This window comes from Pinus tabuliformis, chromosome 5_1 (genome assembly GCF_031772625.1).
Source record: "Pinus tabuliformis cultivar Carrire ecotype Pingquan chromosome 5_1, CPIR1, whole genome shotgun sequence".
NCBI classification, from domain to species: domain Eukaryota; kingdom Viridiplantae; phylum Streptophyta; class Pinopsida; order Pinales; family Pinaceae; genus Pinus; species Pinus tabuliformis.
The window spans coordinates 908,781,740-908,802,719 of record NC_142305.1 but is presented as its reverse complement, the minus strand read 5'-3'; the positions used below and the strand labels follow the sequence as shown (position 1 = coordinate 908,802,719).

The 20,980-nt window shown below is 39.0% G+C and overlaps 1 protein-coding gene across 3 annotated transcripts in view; it reads left to right on the top strand.

The window, feature by feature from the left end:
- The window catches only part of LOC149167762 (protein SPA1-RELATED 4-like), a 314,418-nt gene that overhangs the window by 152,459 nt on the left and 140,979 nt on the right, over positions 1 to 20,980 (top strand). For all 3 annotated transcript variants that reach the window (XM_089433135.1, XM_089433134.1, XM_089433133.1), the window contains 2 exons: positions 1,671 to 1,828; positions 3,186 to 4,149. In XM_089433135.1, coding sequence (XP_089289261.1) covers positions 1,671 to 1,828; positions 3,186 to 4,149 — 1,122 coding nt within the window. The remainder of the gene's footprint in view (positions 1 to 1,670; positions 1,829 to 3,185; positions 4,150 to 20,980) is intronic.

Sequence of the window (20,980 nt, the reverse complement as noted above, 5' to 3'; positions counted from 1 at the left end):
CATGTAGGAGGGTCGATTCTGCTGTAGGATAGGTATTCGTCCATGCTTGGACATTCTACTTTTCATCCATACCTTTCGCTCTAGCCCAGCTGGTGTGCCACATGTCAAACAATGAGCTAATTATAGGATGTTGGAACTTCCTGTAACCATTTTACCAAAAACTTCTAATTCTTTAACATAAAACTCCTAAATCAATTTCAATGCATTTTAATAACTATAGGACTATTACTAATCAATTTTCAAGGATTCTAAGAGATATATGATGAAAAGGAATAGGCAAATGATATGTTTTAGGAGGAAAAAGGAGGTCATAGGATGGTACCAACAATCATGGAGGATGATAATGATGTTTTGGCCTTACAAATTACAGTAAAAATTTTAATGTGCATGATTTAGATTTGGGTTTTTTTTTTTTAAATTTTTGTTTAATTTTTTTGTTTTGTAATGTGGTTCATGGTGCTTGGATTCCAGGCAGATCCACCCAAAGGGATCACTTCCTGCTGGCTCAACCATGAAGCCTGACCCCAAAGGTGTCAAGAGAATTAAACCTGTGACCTCCCAATAGGAGATGTACTTAACTATAGGGCCTCGACTAGGGATTTTAGATTTGGGTTGTTTATTTGATAGAAATATTTTTTTGATTAATAGAAATTTTTATCTAACAAATTGTATTATATATATATATATACACACACACACACACACACACACACATACACCAGCCTAGATCCATTTTAACTCCGGATCTATCAAGCGCTGAGAGAATCAAATCTCTCGAGGTGCAAACCTTTCCTCAAGTTTTGCACTCAAAAAAGAGGTTTGCATCTTGAGAGATTTGATCCCTCTCGTCGCTTGATAGATCCGGAGTTAAGATGGATCTAGGCTGGTTTAGATGCAAAATTGTGTTCCTTCCTTGGTGCCTTTGATGCCTATATGCTTATACTTCGTTGGCTGTGTGATTTGCTATCTCACACCCTTGCCTCCCATGAGCGACAATTCCTTGCCATTCTTGTACTCATGTGGCTATGCTGAATTTTTCCCTCATCAGGACTTCTGATATACCAATGCTGTACCTTGGCTTTGATACCATATAAATATTGCACATTTACTCGGATGCCGAAAAGCTGCAAAATTTGAAAGGGAGAGTAGAGTTGCTTGATATATTATTTAAAATGTAACAATCAATAGACAATGATATATCTTTTGAGAATATAATAGAACTTTTATTAAATGTCCATGAAACTGCATAAAGAAGATTTGATCCTTAACTCTAGTACAAGTTACATTTTCCATGCCTAGGAACACAGGCATACTTTTATGGGGTTTGAACTTTGAACATGGGTCTCAACTTTCAAGACACAAGAGTGACCTAAGGCAGACAATGATCACTTTGTAACCATACACGGACATGTTCCCCAATTTATCACTCAAATTTATTATATTAAATGCTCAATTATCAAGTACGATACGCAATAACAGGACAATTATTAAATGTACTTTCTATCAGATATATGTTTGGAAAGAGAAAATGATATTGCATATAGGTCATTGTCTCCATATGCTAATAACTTTTCATTTTTATGAGTGCTGATGTAAGCTTCTATGAAAATGCTCATTTTGATTTTATTTTGATTAAATTGGCAATAATTTTGGTTTCTAAATCGTGGCAGCTTTTCTGTACATTTACATCATGGGAGGAACAAATGAAGGTTATGTCAAATCTACGCCATCGCATTCTTCCTCCTCGTTTTCTGTCAGAGCATCCAAAGGAAGCTGGCTTTTGCCTTTGGTTGCTGCATCCAGATCCCAGTTCGCGACCTAAGGCTCGGTATGAGCATTTTGTGTTCTGTTATTTCATAAAACAGAGGATATAAATTATATTCACACCTAATTAACTAATTCTTTGTAGGTATTCTAAGCAATTTTGGATATATTCACTGATGTTTCTTAGAGTTCTTTGTAAACATATATGTTTTAGGAAGGAAACAATGATCTGTGCATGATGTACATTGCTGTTTCGGCACAATGATGAAAACAACTACTATTGTGTTAACTATAATTCAGCACTCAAGCACATCTATGACATGTTTGTTGCTACGTTGAAGCTATCGCAAGATCAAGAAAAATTTCAAAATATACTAAAATGAAGCTAGAGATGTCAATGGAAACTGATTAAGTCGTCAGTGCATCTGATGATCATCAGTAAACCTCTCCTAGAAAACAGGGTCTGTTTGTAACAATGAATGGTACACTGGGAAGAGATGCCCAAAAGATTGTTAAAGTAGGAGACAATCTTGAGTTTAGTTTCTTCTAGTCCAAGCATGCACTTCATCATATCTTTTACTGAATGGCCATGCAAAACTAGAATCTTCTTTTAAATACGGTAGTCTCTTTATCTTCATATCCATTATGGTAGGAAGTATGTGCATAAAATTGTACATTAATATCATCTATGGATTTCCTGTAGGGAATTTTGTAATGTTAATATGAAAGCTATTTTTGGGGGTTTAATTTGCTTCTCATTTCTTGGTGGTTGACACATATAATGGCCAAAGCTCTGTCCAGTGTGTGTGTTGTAGTTTTTAAAGAAGTCAAAATTTATTGTTCTTTCATTCTTCTGCATTTATGATGTCAATACATAATTTGGTAAGTACGACTCGTTCAAAGTTGATGGAAATTACCTTGTTTCTTCTAAAGTTCTTCGCTAGTGGTAAAAGATGTTCCTACCTTAGGCTTTAGCACATGCATCTTTCTAAACAACCAATGATAGGGCATTCAACAGGGTCCTTTCCGGAAGGCAAGATACAGTGACATTAGGACTCTTTCTTTACAGTTACAGCATGGAGTACTCATGAAGAGTTTTTATTTGATAGGTAACATTAAGCAATGCATTTTTTGAGGTTGCATTCTACTGTTTCTCTTTTTATGATTACCTTTTGTCTGCTCTTTGTTTGGTTTTATTTGGTTGTCGAAAGATAACATTATATAATGTTGTTTACAATAGAGGAAGCTTGGGTGGATTCCGTTGGAGTCTATTCTATTGTTATGATTCCTAAGAAACTTGAGCATTACCAAAAAACATGAAACAAAAAGAGAAAAAATCTCCCTGTAGTTCTGAAAATGGAATTGATGCAAGAGATTTTTTTCTGTATCCCTTTTTCTAATAAGAATGTTGTATTTGACAGGGAAATTGTTCAATCTGAATTCATTAATGAGGTTCAGGATGTATTGGCTGAAAGACAAGCTGCAGTGAATGTTGATGAAGAAGATGCAGAGACAGAATTGCTGTTAGATTTTTTGTTGTGTTTGCAAAAACAAAAGCAGGAAAGAGCCTGTAGATTAGCTCAAGATGTTTATTGTCTTACGTCAGATATAGAGGAGGTGGAAAAAAGGCGCTCTTTCTTGATGTGTGGTGGTCCTGTGACTATAGGGCAGAGGGACTCAATCTTTCCTAGTAAAAATCACAAAGCTAGGGATACAACAAACAAGTCCCAAAAGTTTATTTATGAAGACAAGGAAAGCATGAAGTCTGACAATAATTCAATAGATAGAGAATCATCTGTAGCTGAAACAGGAAAAGGTGGCTTCCATCAAGAGGAGAATCCTAACAAGTCAAATACTTTTACATCGAAAGGGGCAAGGTTGATGAAGAATTTCAAGCATCTAGAACAAGTATACTTTTCCATGCGAGGAAAAATTGAGCCATCTGCAAAGGATTGTAGTAATTCTTGGAGTGCTCAAAAAATCCCACATAAAAGCTCTAGTATCGATCTTTTGAATAGGGATGCTAACAAAATTAGAGACAGGGAAACTGTTAATGTGGATCGTCTTGGTTGTTTCTTTGACAGTATATGTAAGTATGCTCGTTACAGCCGGTTTGAAGTACGGGCCACTTTACGACATGGAGACCTGCTTAATACTGCAAATGTGATATGCTCTGTGAGCTTTGACCGGGATCAAGAATTCTTTGCAACAGCTGGAGTGTCCAAGAAGATCAAAGTCTTTGGCTGTGATGCAGTTTTGAATGAAAATGTAGACATTCATTATCCTGCTGTTGAGATGGCTAGTAACGCGAAGCTTAGTAGTGTCTGCTGGAACAATTACATCAAAAGCTATATTGCATCAACTGATTATGATGGTATAGTACAGGTTTGTTGATTTCAACATCTCTTTTTATTTTTAATACATCGCTGAAAGAATTTTACGAGGTCTGGATTGCATTGTTAGAAACTTCTTTTAGTTTCCTTGGTATGCAAAATAACACTGATTTTTTCATTAACATGAGGGAAAAATTTACGTGTTGCTTCTAAGTTGTTTATGAGACACATTAGAAATCATTCCAACCAACAACCAATATCTGAGCACAAAATAACAATGCTGATTAATCAACTTCAATTATAGCACTTTGTCAACTCCTGCCTAATTCAAACATAATTTTTGAGGACCTGCTACGCATGTCACCAGTCAAGATTCAATGATTTGAATGAAATGAAACCTGGGATTCTGTGTAAACGTTCTAATGTGGTCCATGGAAATAGCTTCCAAACCAACTTATTTGTCCTGACAGAAGCATGGAATGTCCTAGTGGCACCAGGTAAGCAGTAATGATTAGAGTCACATTTCTCTCATCAATCTGGTGCATTCTGAATGACCACATCTTGTTGACCATGTACACTGATGTTCAACGTTTAGACTTGGCCTTAGTTAAACCTTGGTTAGTATGCCACGGAATAACAGCCCTCATAGCAATATGCGAGGGGTTAAAGAACCCCCTAACGTTCATTTTGTGGATGACTCTTTTGTTGCCCTGGACTTAATTTGGTGAAGGAACTCTGTAGTGTCCCCGAAGGATTAATTGGCCCTAGTGACGAAGTAGCCTATCGATCCCCATAGGCTATAGTCCTTGATAAAGGGGAAAACCCCAAAATACCCAATGTTTGGGCAGTGGAGGGCAAGTTTTGGGGCAGTTGGGGCAAAAAAGCCCAAAGTTGGGGTTTGGTGTGAACCTCACTCAATTAATTAAGGAGAAAAATCCCCTCAAGGAAATCTATAAATACAAGAGGGTTAGATTCATTTGAGGCATCATTGGATTGGATCATTTGTCTCTGTTTTTCTTTGAGCCTAAGGCTTTGAGGGTTTTAAGACCCCATTTTTCCTTGGACTAGTTTTGGTGGAGGTGATCCCACCCTACCTAGTCACTTTTTCTTTGTTTTGGCAACAGGGAACAACTCTTTGAGGAAGCAAACATTGTCTTTGTGAGAAGGTCTGAGGCAAATCAACCTATTTTATCTTTTATTTTCTATTCTGGCACAGGATGACATACATTTGAAGAATAGCGAAGGTCTTTGGGTGAGAGATCTAAGACAAGCCATCCAAAATGATCCTGGAAGCTGTCTTGAGGCATGGTAACGAGTTTCCTGAGGAAGACGGAACCCTGAGGCCGTATTTGTCCTGAGACAAGATATTTGCATTCCTCCTGAAGCTAATAGTGATGACATTGTTGTCATTGATGAAAAAGAAGCAACATCATGGCAAAGGACCAACAAAGTAGCAGCAACAAGCATGTATGTTTATGATCAAGGCAAAGGAGCAGCAAAAGAGCAGCAAAAGATGAGATGGCAATGGAGCAGCAAGGCAAAGAAGCAGGAAAAGAAGAGGTGATGGTAAAGGAGTAGCAACAAGACAAAGAAGCAGGAAAAGTCATATGTCGTTATAGTTGCAAAGCAACAAGTTATGCTTGGTATGCAGCATGCTTGATGACAGCAGAGCAAAGGAGAAACAAATACCTTGATGGCTTGGTGGAACATTGATGCTTGCATGTGTTGTGTACAAGGCTGATTTGAAGACTGGTTTGTTTGGGAAAATTGTTGTGATGAAAGGCAAGATACCATGACAGCAAAGGCAAGGCTGCTGAGACAATGACATGAAGATGTTGTGATGCAAGTCCAAGGCAAAGGCAAAGATGTTGCAAAGATTATTGTGATGCATTAATGGCAAATGTTGTTATTGATCATGAGAAATGAATGCTCAATTAGATAGTCATACGTTATTCTTATAATGTTACATGATGTTGACATTATATTGATGAATTTAATTATTACACATGGATGGAAAATAATATTGGGTGGAGCATTTATTTTTGTGTTATAATATTCAAAATATGAAGAGTTTGGAAATGAATGAGTGGAAGGCAAAGAGTCAAGCCTGTTCACTTCATATTCTTATGTGGGATACAAACAACCAACAAACTATTTTTATAAAAGATGTGATTTTGGAAGGCAAGTGGGGGTTAGAGAGTTAGAGAATGTGTGAGAGCTGATTGAGGTGTTATGCATTAGTTACCTGGCACACATGAAGCTTGTGTGAAGCAGATTTGAAGGGAAGAATAGGCGGAGATGAAGATGGAGATCTGCAGAATTGATGACCAGGTAAACCAACACATTGTTGTTTCTTGTTTGCATCAGGGGATTTCAGTCTCCTTTCAAGTAGTGCCTTGATAAATATCAGGTTGGACCCTGTTGAGGTAGGAGCTTCCTGTGGGTTGTAGCCTACAGAAAATGTATGGGAGATGGAACTTCCTTGCATGTTGCAGCTTGCAAAAAATTGAGGTTGCAGCCTCCTATAGGTTGGAGCCTACAGAAATCAGATGTAATAAAGGAGTAGGAGCTTGCCTTTGCATCACAACAATAACAAAATCGTGGTTTTCTCCCTTTATGGGTTTCCACTTATATCTGGTGCCCATATGTGCTGATGTGATGTTTTGGCCTGCTTAATACTTGCCGTTCACATATTCAATCTGTTGGTTATTATCTGTTAAGCTGCTCATTTAATGTTTCAATTAATGAGTTTAAAGAAAATAATTTTAATGTCCATGAATGCACTGAACTGAACTGAACTCTTCAATTTGTAGCCATCTTTTCTATGGTTGTAGGAGTGGTAGCAAGGATAGAGCCAAAGAGAAAGGACACATGCTGATGTTACACATGGATTACACATGGAGACTTGATATTAGTTAATAAGCCATTGAATGGCAGCCATGATAGCAATATGCAAGGGGTTAACCGTTAAACAACTCCTTGGTCTTCATTTGATGGATGACCCTCTGCTTACTCCAGATTTAAATTGGGGTTCAGTGGAAGAATCTCTTCAATGCGTAGCCATTTTTTCTATGGTTGCAGGAGTGGTAGTTAGGAGTCAGGACAGAGCAAAAGTAATGATTATTAATTATGAAGATTTCCCAGATTAGAGATAGGGTCATTGGTAACATGGTAGCTCATCCAACCAGGCCAGATTGTTCGATATCTCACAGAGGAATAATAGAGGTTGCTGCTATGCAGATTAGATACTAGGCTTCAAAAGTGGATTTACATGGATGTCTCTGCCAGGTAAGCTTTACGATCTGGACAGAATTCCTACAGGTGGGCATGTTTTCTGCTTGTCTTGCCTCTTCCCTCTAGCATTGAGTATAAGAATTTGGAATCTATTCTCCATGATATATGTGATTGAAGTAAGGAGCATTGCTGTAGGACTCGTCAAAAAACTGGCAATTCACCAATTTTCCAACAAGTCCTCCCTGGTATATCTCAGGCAGAAAAGTTGCCACTTTTTTAAAAACTCAATGGAATGTTGATATTTTCATAAACTTGTGAGTCCAGAGAGTCATTCATAATTTTTTTAGAAAAATTCCTCTAATTGCAGCCTTTTTTTTACCTTCTCTCTCACATGTACTTGTTGATTGTGGTTGCGTCTTTGAGAACTCTGTTCCATTGGGCTGGTAGAGGGGAGACGTTGTGTTTAATCTGTGGCAGCATACATTTGTTGGTTTGGGCAAGAATTTCGATCATGTGTTTTGCATATTTGTTACAAACAATATTGTTGTTAATGATAAAACATCCAATTCAAATAGGGGATGGGAAGGGAATCCATATAGGATAGATAATCTCTCTCTCTCTCTCTCTCTCTCTATATATATATATATATATATATGATATGAGTGATGACTACAAGGTTCAAGGGTTATGACCCATGGTGATTAATTATATTCTATTTTAGGAAAATATATCTTATATACAAAGCCGAAAATAAAATGATAAATCAGAAGGGATATACACTGATGTCTGATATCCTCTTCATTGGCACTATTATAGCAAAAAGTAAGCTGCGGCATCTAATTCTTGGACATTCTTAATCAAAGGATACCCTTTGGCAGACAATTGCATACATACCTCTTACTACCAAGTACAATAAAAGGATTGAACTGAATTGACCTCATTAGAGAAGACATAAATGTGTTGTAATTTTCAGATATTAAACAATGAATTAATTCTAAGGCAATCCCTTATGCCAGAGAATGGAGAAGGTACAATGCATCAGAAGTCACCAAACAATGTTGTTTGCCAATGGAGCTGCCCTTTAACTGAGTGGTGGTCTTGAACATATTTACAACAACTTCTGGAAACTTATAGTCCCATAAGATGTGCTTCACTTCGTATAAGTACAAACTAGAGAAGGACCATCTGTCTTCCCACTTTTAGACATATGAGCTTTAGATGAAAAGACCATACATTGTGTAATCTGTGAATCCCCTTGACCTTAGAGTTAGAAGATATCCATTTGGCATTCAGGCAGGAGGGAAAAGATGTTTCTGGTGTAGGAGAGAGTGTAGCTTTCTAGAGTCACACTATCAGATGTGTTTTAGAACTTCCACTCCAAGCCTGCCACAGAGGTCCCTGCATATTGATATTCAATTTGAACAGCTCTTAGTAGGAATTGACCCCATAATATCTTTGATAGCCAGCTTATTAGACGACATCAAAGTCTTCTAGCAAACTAACAATCTCTAGTCTGTCCATTCCCTCATCCCAAAATCCTAAAAAAAGATGCATTTTGTGCTTAACTTGCGTGCTTGGAATCTTGGATGTTCAATGATACATTGGCCCTGATGAGTCCAACTCCAAATGGGATGCCTAGCCAAATCCATTTTGCATGACTCTTGGAGAAATCCCATCTGACCAAAGCAACAGCAAATTTTCAAACCTCCCACATCCTCCTAAAGATCAATGGTCTAGAAGTCGTAAAAAGGCGTGGGAAAGAGAGGATATCACATAGGCCAAGTTGTCTTGCACCATAAGGACATGCTGAGCAAATTACAACTATCTTTGAAAAATTGTAGCTGCAGTCGGTATTTCAAGAAGATAAATTTATTGATTCAAGCATGATCATGTATTTGTCAAAAGAAAATTGTGAAAGACATTTTTCATGACCTTGAAAAGAAAATTTGAATTTGAATTTATGTTTATTGATTTATTACCCGACAAGTGCTCAAGTCAGCCCCTCCAAGATCAAGTCGGCCTGCCCAAGAGACACACGTATTTGCATGGATGAATCACTATACATAGGGCCTATTTTCTCTCCTTCAAGACACACTTTGCATATCTCATTAGCTCTATGGAACACTTTGGATCTGAGGCATATATCTTCTGTGGTTAAGTGTGAATCTGTGGTATATATCTTCTGTGGAACATCGCAAGCCTGAGGCACTATATCTCTGTGGAACTATGCGGAACTGTGGTTCATTATCTCTGCAACAAATGCAAGGGTCTGTGGCACATATCTCTGTGGATACGTGAAGGTTGTTGGAGGGCCGGCTTGGCACTTGTGGGAGGTCATCATGCTGGTTAGTTCTTATCTATATGTCTTGTCAAAGATAGCTATTCTAACTACGCTCTCTCTTTAAAACTATGCTCTCTCTTTCTTTAGTTCTCTTCTTCGCTTACCCTTGTTTGATCTTTTTCTTGTCCTTGTGATCGAACTTCTTGGATGGTGTTCAAATGAGGTCGAATTCCTTCTTGTATATAGGCTTCTATGGTGTTCTAATGAGGCCGACTTCATTACTGTAGGCCGACTTGTCTTCTTGCAGCCTGGCTTGGTCTTGGAGGGAGACTATGACACTTTTGACTCTAAATAAAATCCTTTTACATGGTACAAAATGCCCAATAAGGTTTTTTACATATGACAATGACTCTTTGACTTCTTTGACTCTATGACAAAGCCCTGGAAGCACACAATCGGTGCTTGACCTATAAATAAAATGACCTTGAGCATGAAATCCATGCTATAAAATAATAATAATAATTTTTCTTTCCTTTTTCTTTTACATCAAATATAAAAATGAACGGTACATAAGACATTATGAAGACCAAATGTAGTTACATATTTCAACAGAAGCCCTACTTCATATAATTCATGCAAGGAAAGGAAAGCAACATACATTAGTAGCTAATGATGAGGACGAGGATGAACATTTCTAGCTTGATGAAATTGTAGATGCACTTCAGTGATTTCTACAAGAAGGCTAGGATCAAGAGGGAGTTGACAATTCCCTACAATCCTTAGATCAAAAGATAAGTACTTCATATCTTTCTCCCTTGATTATTTTACTTTATTTTTAGTCAACCTCTTGTCTTTGTATCTTTTTGCTTGGTTATAATTGTTTCTTCCATGGCCTCCTAATAAGGTTTGCAGTACATCATAAACGCTGCAAAGGAAATGATTCTTGAAGCAGATGGAAGCATTGAGAAGAACGAAGCCCAGTTTGTGACAAGATGATTCTACCAAGATCAAGCATAAACTCGGCAAGAGTGATTTGTGTTCGAGAGGGAGAAATTGTACATACATTTAGAACCATGCTAGATGATTGGAAGAACTTATAGTTTAGCGACAACAGGCTAGCAAGTTTGGAAGGATGCCATGATGGAAGAATATTAGTCCATCACGAAGAATAATGTATGGGAAATTGTGTCGAGACCTGAAGGGAAGTTAGTGGTGACTTCCAAGTGGATCTACAAGATCAATCATGCGGTACAAATCGAGATTTCTGGCAAGAGGGTTCTCCCAGAAAGAGGTAGAGGACTATGTAGAGACATTTGCTCTAGTTGCCAAGTACACTTCCATTAGAAATATTATTTCTATTGCTTCTATTATGGGTTGGAAATTGCATCAGATGGATGTGAAGACCACTTAATGGAGTGATTGAGGAAGAAGTGTATATAAAACAACCTCAGGGATTTGAGGTACATGAGAAGGAATCTCATGTTTGCAGACTAAAGAAAGCTTTGTATGAACTCAAATATGCACCTTGGGCATGGTCTTCTCAAATTGATGGATACCTGATGAGTCACCAAGAGTGATGTCGATCCCAATCTTGACTACAAGGTTGTTAAAGGTGAGCCTATGATCTTGTTGTTATATGTTGATGACTTGTTTTTGATAGGGCCAGAGAATCTCATTGATCAATGTACGAGGGAGTTGATCTTTGAATTCAAGATGAAGGATCTAGGCTTGATGCATTACTACTTGGGATTAGAAGTGTGGCAAAAGCTGGGTGAGATCTTCCTTGGTCAAGGGAAGTATATTATTATGATCCTTCAGAGATTTGGGATGATGGACTACAAGTCCATGGCCACTTGCTTGGTGACCAATCTGAAGAAGCTAAGAGACTTTGACTCAGATTTGGTGGATACCTCTTTGTATCGATGATTGATCGGATCCTTGATGTATCTTGTTAATACCAGACCTGATATTTTTTTTGCAGTAAAAACTTTCTGAGCCAGTTCATGGTGGAACTGAGGCATGTACATTGGATTGTGGCAAAGCATGTGTTGATATATCTATGTGGTATAGTTAGTTATGGATTGAGATATGTCTCAAATTTTGAAGTACAACAACATGGATACACATATGGCAGGAAGTGCTGAAGACGAGAGCACATAAGGATGTTCCTTTAGTTTGGGTTTTGCTATGATATCTTGGATGAGCAGGAAGCAAAGATCTTCCACACTTAACACTGCAGAGGCTGAGTATATTGCAATTTGCAGCTAGTTTGGCGAGTTGAGAAACAATGTGGTTTCGGAAGCTACTCGCAGGATTATTTGATTAGGTGCTTGAGACAACCGCAATATATTCTGACAATCAAAGCTGTCTGAAGCTTTAGGAAAATCTAGTTTTCCATGACAAGTCCAAAGCACATTGAGATTGAGTACCACTACATTCGAGACATGGTATAGAAGGGAGCAGTGAGGCTCCAATACATTTATATAGATGAGCAGGTTGCTGACATTCTCATAAAGCCTTTGTCCCAGATGAAGTTTGTCTACTTCAGGGACAAGCTTGGAGTGGTTTAGAATGCCTCCCTCATTGAGAGGGAGTGTTGATGTTGTAGCATCAGGGCAGAGATTCTCCTTAGGTCAAGGGTATTAACCGGGTGCCATGTAATGTGGCTAGAGAGAATGGCCCATACAGCATTAGGGCCCAGAGTGCGCCCCCGGTCAGAAGGTTCTTACCATATTGCCAAGGGCTACTTAGCTAGTGGGTAAAGTGAGTGCCCCATAGCATTGGGCAAGTATTTTTACCATTCAAGTTGCCATGTGATGACATGGGGTGAATGGTAAATTGACCCATGGTTTCACCATTGGTTAGGGAGAATTGACCTTGTTTCATGTGACGACTTGGTTAATTGGTGATCCAAGACTAGTTTTGTTTTACCCCGGCTAGGGGGTACTTGACCATATCGCCAAAGGGTATTTGGTTAGTGGGTGACTAGATCCTAGCAAAGGGTATTTGGCTAGTGGGTAACTAGGTCCTTTGCATAATGTTGATGCAGGATGCTTTCCACATGGTTTTGGAATAGAACATGAAGTGGATGGATACATTAACATAGCGGGCTCATTCAATATTTTTTGGGATGTAGACATTGTTCAACAAAGTGGACATCTGAGGAAGTCAAGGTGAATACATCCCTAGGTAAGAGGGAGTGTTGATTTTTGGGCATCTGCAAGAGGTATTCCCTAGCTACACAAGGCGGCTCAAATTAAGAGGGGAAATCAAATTAAATTTAAATTTGCTCAAGTCTACCCGAGAAGGACATGTGCCCCTTGGGCACCATAAGAACACTATAAAAGGACATTCAATCTGCTCATTTAAACACAATTTAGATCATCACATCTACTATTCTTTTGTTCACACGTGTGAATAGGAAGACATCTGGGAAGAGTTAAAAACGGCCGAGGTTTGCTTGTGCTATAGGAGGAGGTCAAAAGGCCTTAGGTCTACATAATCTTGTTTCTGTTGGAGGGACGAAGCCCTAGAGGAGGACAAGAGCCTCAGTCTTGTTTCTGTTGGAGGGTCGAAGCCCTAAAGGAGGCTGAGGGCCTTAGTTTTGTAAGAAGAATGGACCGAAACGTTATGAAGGTTAGCCGATATAGGAAAAGCAAGGCCGCAACATGTTTTGAGGCTAGGATATAGGTCTATAGGGGGCGAGAAGCCTTAGACTTTGAGCAGAGAAGGTTGAGATGCCTCGGGCCCGTGGAAAGGCCAACGAGGCAGAGAAAGGGACTATTGTTAGTGATGTTGAAGGAAATGTAACTAGGTTCGGTGTTCATAAATGTACTTTTGATATTTGTACTTATTCAAGAAAAGAAACTATTATTTTTATAATATATGTCAATGCGTTTCTTGCTCATTGAAATAGGTCTAGCACTAGTTAAAGTGCTATAGGTAAGTCAAATAGTCAAAAGAGAAAGGTTGAAGACCTTAAAGATCATGTTACACCATGTATGATTATGTACTAAAGTCAAGAGAATACCTCCACGCAAAGTCAAGTCTCCTCCTATGCAAAGGAACCATCAAAGAAGCTCCTTCAAGCAAGTAACACCACCATAGAAACCATCTGAAGTCTGCTCAACAAGTGGCCTACAAACAACTAACATGTCAGCCTTCTAGTCGGCCTAAAAGGAGGGACAATCCTCTATAAATAGAGGTTGTCCACTCCATTACAACACAATCAAGAGTTCTGAAATCTGAGGGAAGAAGAGGCTAAGAAAAAGGACGAAAAGGAGGTCTTCTAGGGCAGCGAAGGAAGAGAGAAAGAAGCTGAAGATTAAGGACTGTCTCTAGGGTGAACACACAACCACACGTGCAAAAGGGTTTGCCTGCAGCCATAGCAACAAAAACCCACTATTGGCATATCTATCTAATTGGACTAGGAAACTAGACCTATAAGGTCTCCCAATCAAGCGAAGGAGAAGGACACTCAAGCGAAGGAAGAAAAGAGCTTACCATATAAAGGAAGTCACCACACGTGCGAAAATCTAGGGCTGCAGGACAGTCATATCAAGTCTGCACCTACACCTTGAAGAAAGAGCTCATTTGGTCAAGTAGAAGGAAGGGATCATCACAAGAAAAGGGACTTATCAAAAGGTGTCTCTTCTAGAGCAAGTGCAACAAGGTCTATCAACAATTGAGAGAAGAACTGTTAGGATATTCCGACACATAGGAAATAGTTAAGTATAACTTGGTCTAGTATAGAGTTGGGTAGAGTGTTTTTCTTTTCTATGTACATTTTGTAACTTACAATCCGACGGTCACGATATGTAGTGATTCGACGGTTCATTCTCTCCTTGGTATTACCGACACTTGATCCGTGGCTTAACACCCGATTGGTCCATGATCTCTATTTAAATAGCATGGAGGGTCATTTGTAGGTTAACCATCCATGAGAGAAGCTTATGTAAATTTTCATTCTTTTTTTAATAAATTGCCTGAAGTGGCCGCGTGGATTGTTTCCCTCTTTGAGGGTTTTAACCACGTCAAAAGTACTGGTGTATTGATCTGTGATCTGTTTGTGAGCGGTGTCCTTTGGTGTTCTGTCTGAGGAACTTACCTTGTAAATTCCTACATGGTATCAGAGCTATTTGAGGGCCGCGTCCGTTGGTGATCCAAATTTGAAGCCGGTAGAACTGCATCTGACTGTCGTTTCCTAGATCAACTGTTTCTGACTACTTTCGGGCCGAGAGGACTGCTCTATTGTGTTGGGAGCATCTGTTCCAGTGAGGAACCCCTTTCGTTTCACGCGAAAAGGTTTCCGGTAGCCCTAGCTACGTCATTTTTAAGATCTGGAGGTATAGTGTTTATTTGCAGTTTACAGTTATTTTCTCTCTGTTTATTTAGCTTTTTTTATTACCGGATCTGAACCTTTCATTTCTGCGTATGCTTTTTGCCCTGCGACTCTGTGCGATCTGGGCAAATCAGAAACAGAAAGGAAGGATTTTTCTCATGCGTATGCTCTTTTCCGCTGCACCTTAGTGTGATCTGGGAAAATCAGAAACATTGAGGAAAATATTTAGTTTCCGGCTAAAGCTAACTTCGAGTCGTAAGGTTCATTTTTTTTGTATGTCTGTGTTGGGTTTTGTGTTTTTTGTTTTGTAGGGAAAAAGAGCTTTCTCAAGCAAGCACGCAACCCAAAGCTTCAGTGACTAAGAAAAAGAACCCCACCCTCTCTCTCTCTCTTTCAAACTTTTAGTTTAGCTCACTTGGTCCAAAGCTAATTTATGAGAGTAGAGGTCTTGAGTTCAAGTCTCCTTTTTGTGGGGGCAAATTTTTCATTTCCGCACATTCCCGCACTTCGTCGGCATCTTCATCAACTTTTCTTCAAAAAGCCATAACTTCTTCATCCGGAAGCCGTTTTCAGAGCCATTTTTTTTGAACCAGCCTAATTTTTCGAGATCTTTCCATTGGAACACTTAGTTTCAGCATCTATAGCTTCAGTTTCTGTTAAAATGGAAAGTCCATGCCAAGTTATTCTTGACAGCACCAACTACTTCCAATGGTGGTCCTACATTGTGGATTTACTTAGAAGTAAAGGTCTCTACAGAATAGCCTCAGGGCAAGAAACCAAACCGAAAGATGAAGATAAGGCAGCTAAATGGGAAAATAGGCAAGATCAAGCACATGGGTTGATAGGGATGTCTATTTCTCCAGATCTTAGATTCCATATTGCAGAACTTGATACTCTTGAAGAAGCAATGAAACAGATCACTAAAGTTTTTGGAATTAAAAATGAACTTAAAGCCCATCAACTTGAAAGTGAGTTGCTTACATTGGACCCCAATAATTTTTCTTGCATTGAAGATTTTTTGTCCAAGTTCAAGACCCTTAGACTTTTCTTGGAAGGTGTTAAGGTTAAGAAAGAAGATAGTAGCCTTATCTACTCCATTCTTACTAAGTTGGGACTAGCCTATTCTGTGTTTGTTTCCACCTTCCATTCTACAAGAGAAGCCTTCATTTCTCAAGTACAAGCCTACAAGTCCCCTTCCTTTGATTCCTTTTGTGATTCTCTTAATAAGAGAACAAGAAAAACTCTTACACCTTGGTCTTCTTCATCTTCGAAACTCTTCTAAGAAAGCGTTAGCTGCCCAGCAGCAACCAAATTCAAAGAATCCTAAGAAGTTGTATCCTAAAAGGAATGGTCCTAAACCAAACAAGGGTCCTAAGCAATTTCAGCCTCAAAATGAAAAATCATTTCAACAAAATGATAAGACAAATAAAAACAAAGGGAAGAAGACTGATAGACATTGCAACTTTTGTAATCGAGATGGCCACTTAGAATCCAAATGCTTTAAGAAGATGGAAGCCTTGGAAGCAGCAATGAAGAAGCATAATATCCATTTGGAGCACTCTTCAACTTCAACTTCATCTTCAGGAATGGCACTTTCTGCATGTGGTTGTCAAGCATCTCGGTCTAGCTATGCACTAAATGTATCTTCTTCTTCTCATTCTCATGAGTGGCTCATTGATTCTGGAGCTTCTTATCACATGGCCAAAAACAAAGCCATGTTTTCTTCTTTAAATGATTGTAACACCAAAAATATATGTGTTGGTGATGATAGATCTCTTAGTGTTGTAGGGATTGGAACTGTTCATATAGACAATGGTCAATTTAATGATGTATTATGTGTTCCAACCTTATCCTGCAACCTTCTATCTGTATATCAGATAACTCATTGAGGTGAAGGTAAAATCGTTGAATTTTCACCTCCCGATGTTGTAATTAAGGACCTAAGAGATCCTAGAGTCTAGACAGATTTTAGCTACTAGCATTGCTGATGATTCTACAAGGTTGTATAAGTTTCACAACTTTGGGTCATCAAATCTTCCCTCGGTATTTGTTGATCATAATGATGAAGTGAGCAAACTTTGGCATGAGCGATTTGGTCACTTAAACTATCGCTCTCTTCAGAATCTATGTAAAGAAAATATGGTGACAGGTCTTCCAATGGTATCTTGCAGAGACGGTGTTTGTTCCGGATGTGTACTCGGAAAACATCATCGGGACAGTTTTGAAAAACGTGCCTCTTGGCATGCCTCAGCCCCTTTATAGCTCGTGCATAGTGATTTATGTGGTCCACTTTCAGTTGTTTCATTCTTTGGCTACAAGTATTTCTTAACTTTCATTGATGATTTCTCCAGATGCACTTGGGTATACTTCTTAAAACTCAACAGTGAAGTATTTAACATGTTCTTGGCCTTTAAGGCCTTTGTTGAAAAACAATCTAGACATCAAATTCTTAAGCTAAGATCTGATAATGGCAGAGAATATGTTAACAACAAATTCATCAACTTTTGCACTGAGAATGGAATTCAAATGCAACATACTGTTCCATATACTCCACAACAGAATGGTGTAGCTGAAAGGAAGAGGAAATCGCTAATTGTATGCTTCAATCTAAATGTCTTAGTCTTAATTATTGGGCAGAAGCAATTAACTGTGCAAATTACATAATAAATCGCACTCCTACTAAGGTTTTAAAGAATATCACTCCAGAAGAAGCATGGAGCTCAATTAAACCAGATGTAAGTCACTTTCGTGTTTTTGGAAGTGAAGCATGGGCCCATATTCCAGATGAGAAACATAAAGCTTTAGAACCTAAGAGTGAAAAATGTATTTTTGTTGGATATTCTGAAGATGTCAAAGGATATAGACTTATTCCACTTAAGTCCAAGAATGTTATCATTAGAAGAGATGTAAAGTTTGCTGAAAATATATCGGCCTACGAGCCTAGTTCGGCGGATGTGCCACCTCTCCCTATCTCTTCTACTTTTGAAAATATTTCTTCTTCAGATGATGAAAGCGAGGATGAAAATCCTCCCCCACCTTCTCAGGATCCTCCTTCAGCTCTTCAGCTTCCAAAATGGGTCCGTGCTACTCGGGATGCAGCAGGTGATCTTGCCGATGATCCTATAGATCAGCAACGTACACATTCTCAGTTTGATAGAGCCTCTTCTTTACTGGCTCAAGCTTCAGTGAATTATAATCCTGACACCTTTGCAGAAGCTTCAGGACATCCAGATTGGGAAGCAGCTATGAATGAAGATTATCATTCATTATTGGCAAATGATACATGGGATCTTGTTCCTCTACCAAAGGGACGAAAACTTGTTAGATGCAAATGGGTTTACAGACACAAGTATGGACTAGATGGGAAAGTTGATAAACATAAAGCTCGTCTTGTTGCTAAGGGTTTTTCACAAGTTGAAGGCATTGACTACACTGAAACCTTCTCCCCTGTTGCCAAAATGAACTCTATCCGCCTTGTTCTTTCCCTTGCTACCTCTTTCAAATGGGAAGTCCATCAGATGGATGTTAAATCTGCCTTCTTGCATGGGGACTTGCATGAAGAAATCTATATGGAACAACCTATTGGCTTTATACAAACAGAGTCCAGCCTTGTATGTCGGCTTAAGAAATCCCTTTATGGTCTCAAGCAAGCTCCTCGAGCTGGGTATGCCAAAATGGATAACTTTCTTTTAGAAAATGGCTTTTCTAGGTGTCATTCTGACAATACTGTCTACACCAAGAAAGTGGGCAAGTCTCTTATCATTCTTGTTCTTTATGTTGATGATCTTATCCTGACTGGTAGTGATCCCAACCTTATAAACCATGTGAAGTCTAGCCTTAAAAGGAAGTTTGAAATGACAGACTTAGGACACTTACATTATTTTCTTGGTCTTCAAGTCTTGCAATCCAAGGAAGGTATTTCCCTTTCCCAGTCCAAGTATGCCTGTGATATTCTACGCCATTTTCACATGGAAGACTGTAAGCCAGCCCCTTCTCCCTTTCAGTCTGGAGTCAAACTTTCAGTCACTTGTACTTCTCCTGAAGTTGATGCTACCTTATACCGTCAACTTGTAGGAAAACTTTTGTATCTAACCCATACTCGTCCTGACCTTTCCTTTGCTATTGGCCTTGTTGCTCGGTTTATGCAAAACCCACATGAAAGTCATTGGAAAGCAGCTAAAAGAATACTTCGTTATGTTCGAGGTACAGTTCAGTTTGGGATTCATTACAGTGCCGAAGCAGCTCCTCTATTGGTTGGTTTCACTGATTCTGATTGGGCTGGTGACCCTGATGATCGGAAGTCTACTGTAGGTTATGTGTTCACTCTTGGTTCAGGACCTATTACATGGGCTTGCAAGAAACAAGGTGCCATTTCTCTTTCTTCAGTAGAAGCAGAGTATTGTGGTGCCGTAGAAGCTAGTAAGGAAGCCTTGTGGCTTCGTCAGATCTTGTCAGAGTTTGGCTTTCAGCAACAACATCCGACTACACTTTGGTGTGATAATCAAAGTGCCATTCAACTATGCAAAGATCCAGTCCAACATCAGCGCAGTAAACACATTGAACTGCACATGCACTTCATCAGAAAGCTCATTCACGACCATGTTCTTGAAGTGCAATATTGTTCCACAGATGATCAAGTTGCAGACATCTTTACAAAGGCTCTCATAGAGGCGAAGTTCATTAAACTTTGATTTATGGTTGGAGTTCAGGGAGTTGTCACTAAGGGGGGATAGGCTCTAGTGCCTCCTTCCTTCTTCTATTGTGTCATATTTGTAAATCCTTCAATCCTATCCGAAGTTGTTCTTAAGGGGGGATGTTAGGATATTCCGACACATAGGAAATAGTTAAGTATAACTTGGTCTAGTATAGAGTTAGGTAAAGTGTGTTTCTTTACTATGTACATTTTGTAACTTCCAATCCGATAGTCACGATATGTAGTGATCCGACGGTTCATTCTCTCCTCGGTATTACCGACACTTGATCCGTGGCTTAGCACCTGATTGGTCCATGATCTCTATTTAAACAGCATGGAGGGTCATTTGTAGGTTAAACATCCATGATCGAAGCTTATGTAAATTTTCATTCTTTTATTAATAAATTGCCTGAAGTGGCCGCGTTGGCTCAGGCCGTGGACTGTTTCCCTCTTTGAGCGTTTTAACCACGTCAAAAGCACTGGTGTATTGATCTGTGATTTGTTTGTGAGCGGTGTCCTTTGGTGTTCTGTCTGAGGAACTTACCCTGTAAATTCCTACAAGAACGAAGTGCTAGAAGAAGGAGGTCGAAGTGTCGGAAGGAGGAACTTCCAAGGAAATAAGTGCCGGAAGGGCTTGACTTGTGCTTTGAGGATATTCAAGTCAGAGGTCTAGGGTTTGGCATTGATCAATAAGAAGCTTCAATAAGAGAAACTTACTAAAGGGTTTTCCTCTCAAGAGAAGAGAGGTTTTGGCCTTGGCAGAGAGCCAACATCTTGTGTTCTTGTTCTTATGTTTTGGTTGCAGTTTGATGAAGTTCACACACATGCATTAATAATAATAAGAAGAAGATTAAGCTAAGTAAAAAGACTCCACAAATTGTTATCAAGTAACGAAGAATCACACTACACTTATTTGTCGTAGATTCTTCAACATGGTATCAGAGCTAAGGTGACCCATCAAGGAAAGGGCAACTCAAGAACACTCATCAAGGAAGGTCATGTACAAGGTTGAAGCATCAAGCCAAATCTACTCAAGGAGAAGAAGAGCCTTACATAAAGGCACCTACAAAGAAGAGCAGATTGAAGCAGGACCTACATCAAGCTACAAGTCATCAAGCAAGTCCACTTGGAGAAGGCAACTTGAAGAACATCAAGATCCTAGGAAGGTAGCCATCAAGTCTTCAAGGAGAAAGAAAATCCACTGCATCTCAAAATCTATCAAGTACATGTCCCCTTTTGATTATACATCAATGTCTTTTGGTAAGGAAAGCAATAAATTGGTAGGTACCAATAACTTTCTTGCATGGAAGAAGAGGATTGATTTACTTCTCAAG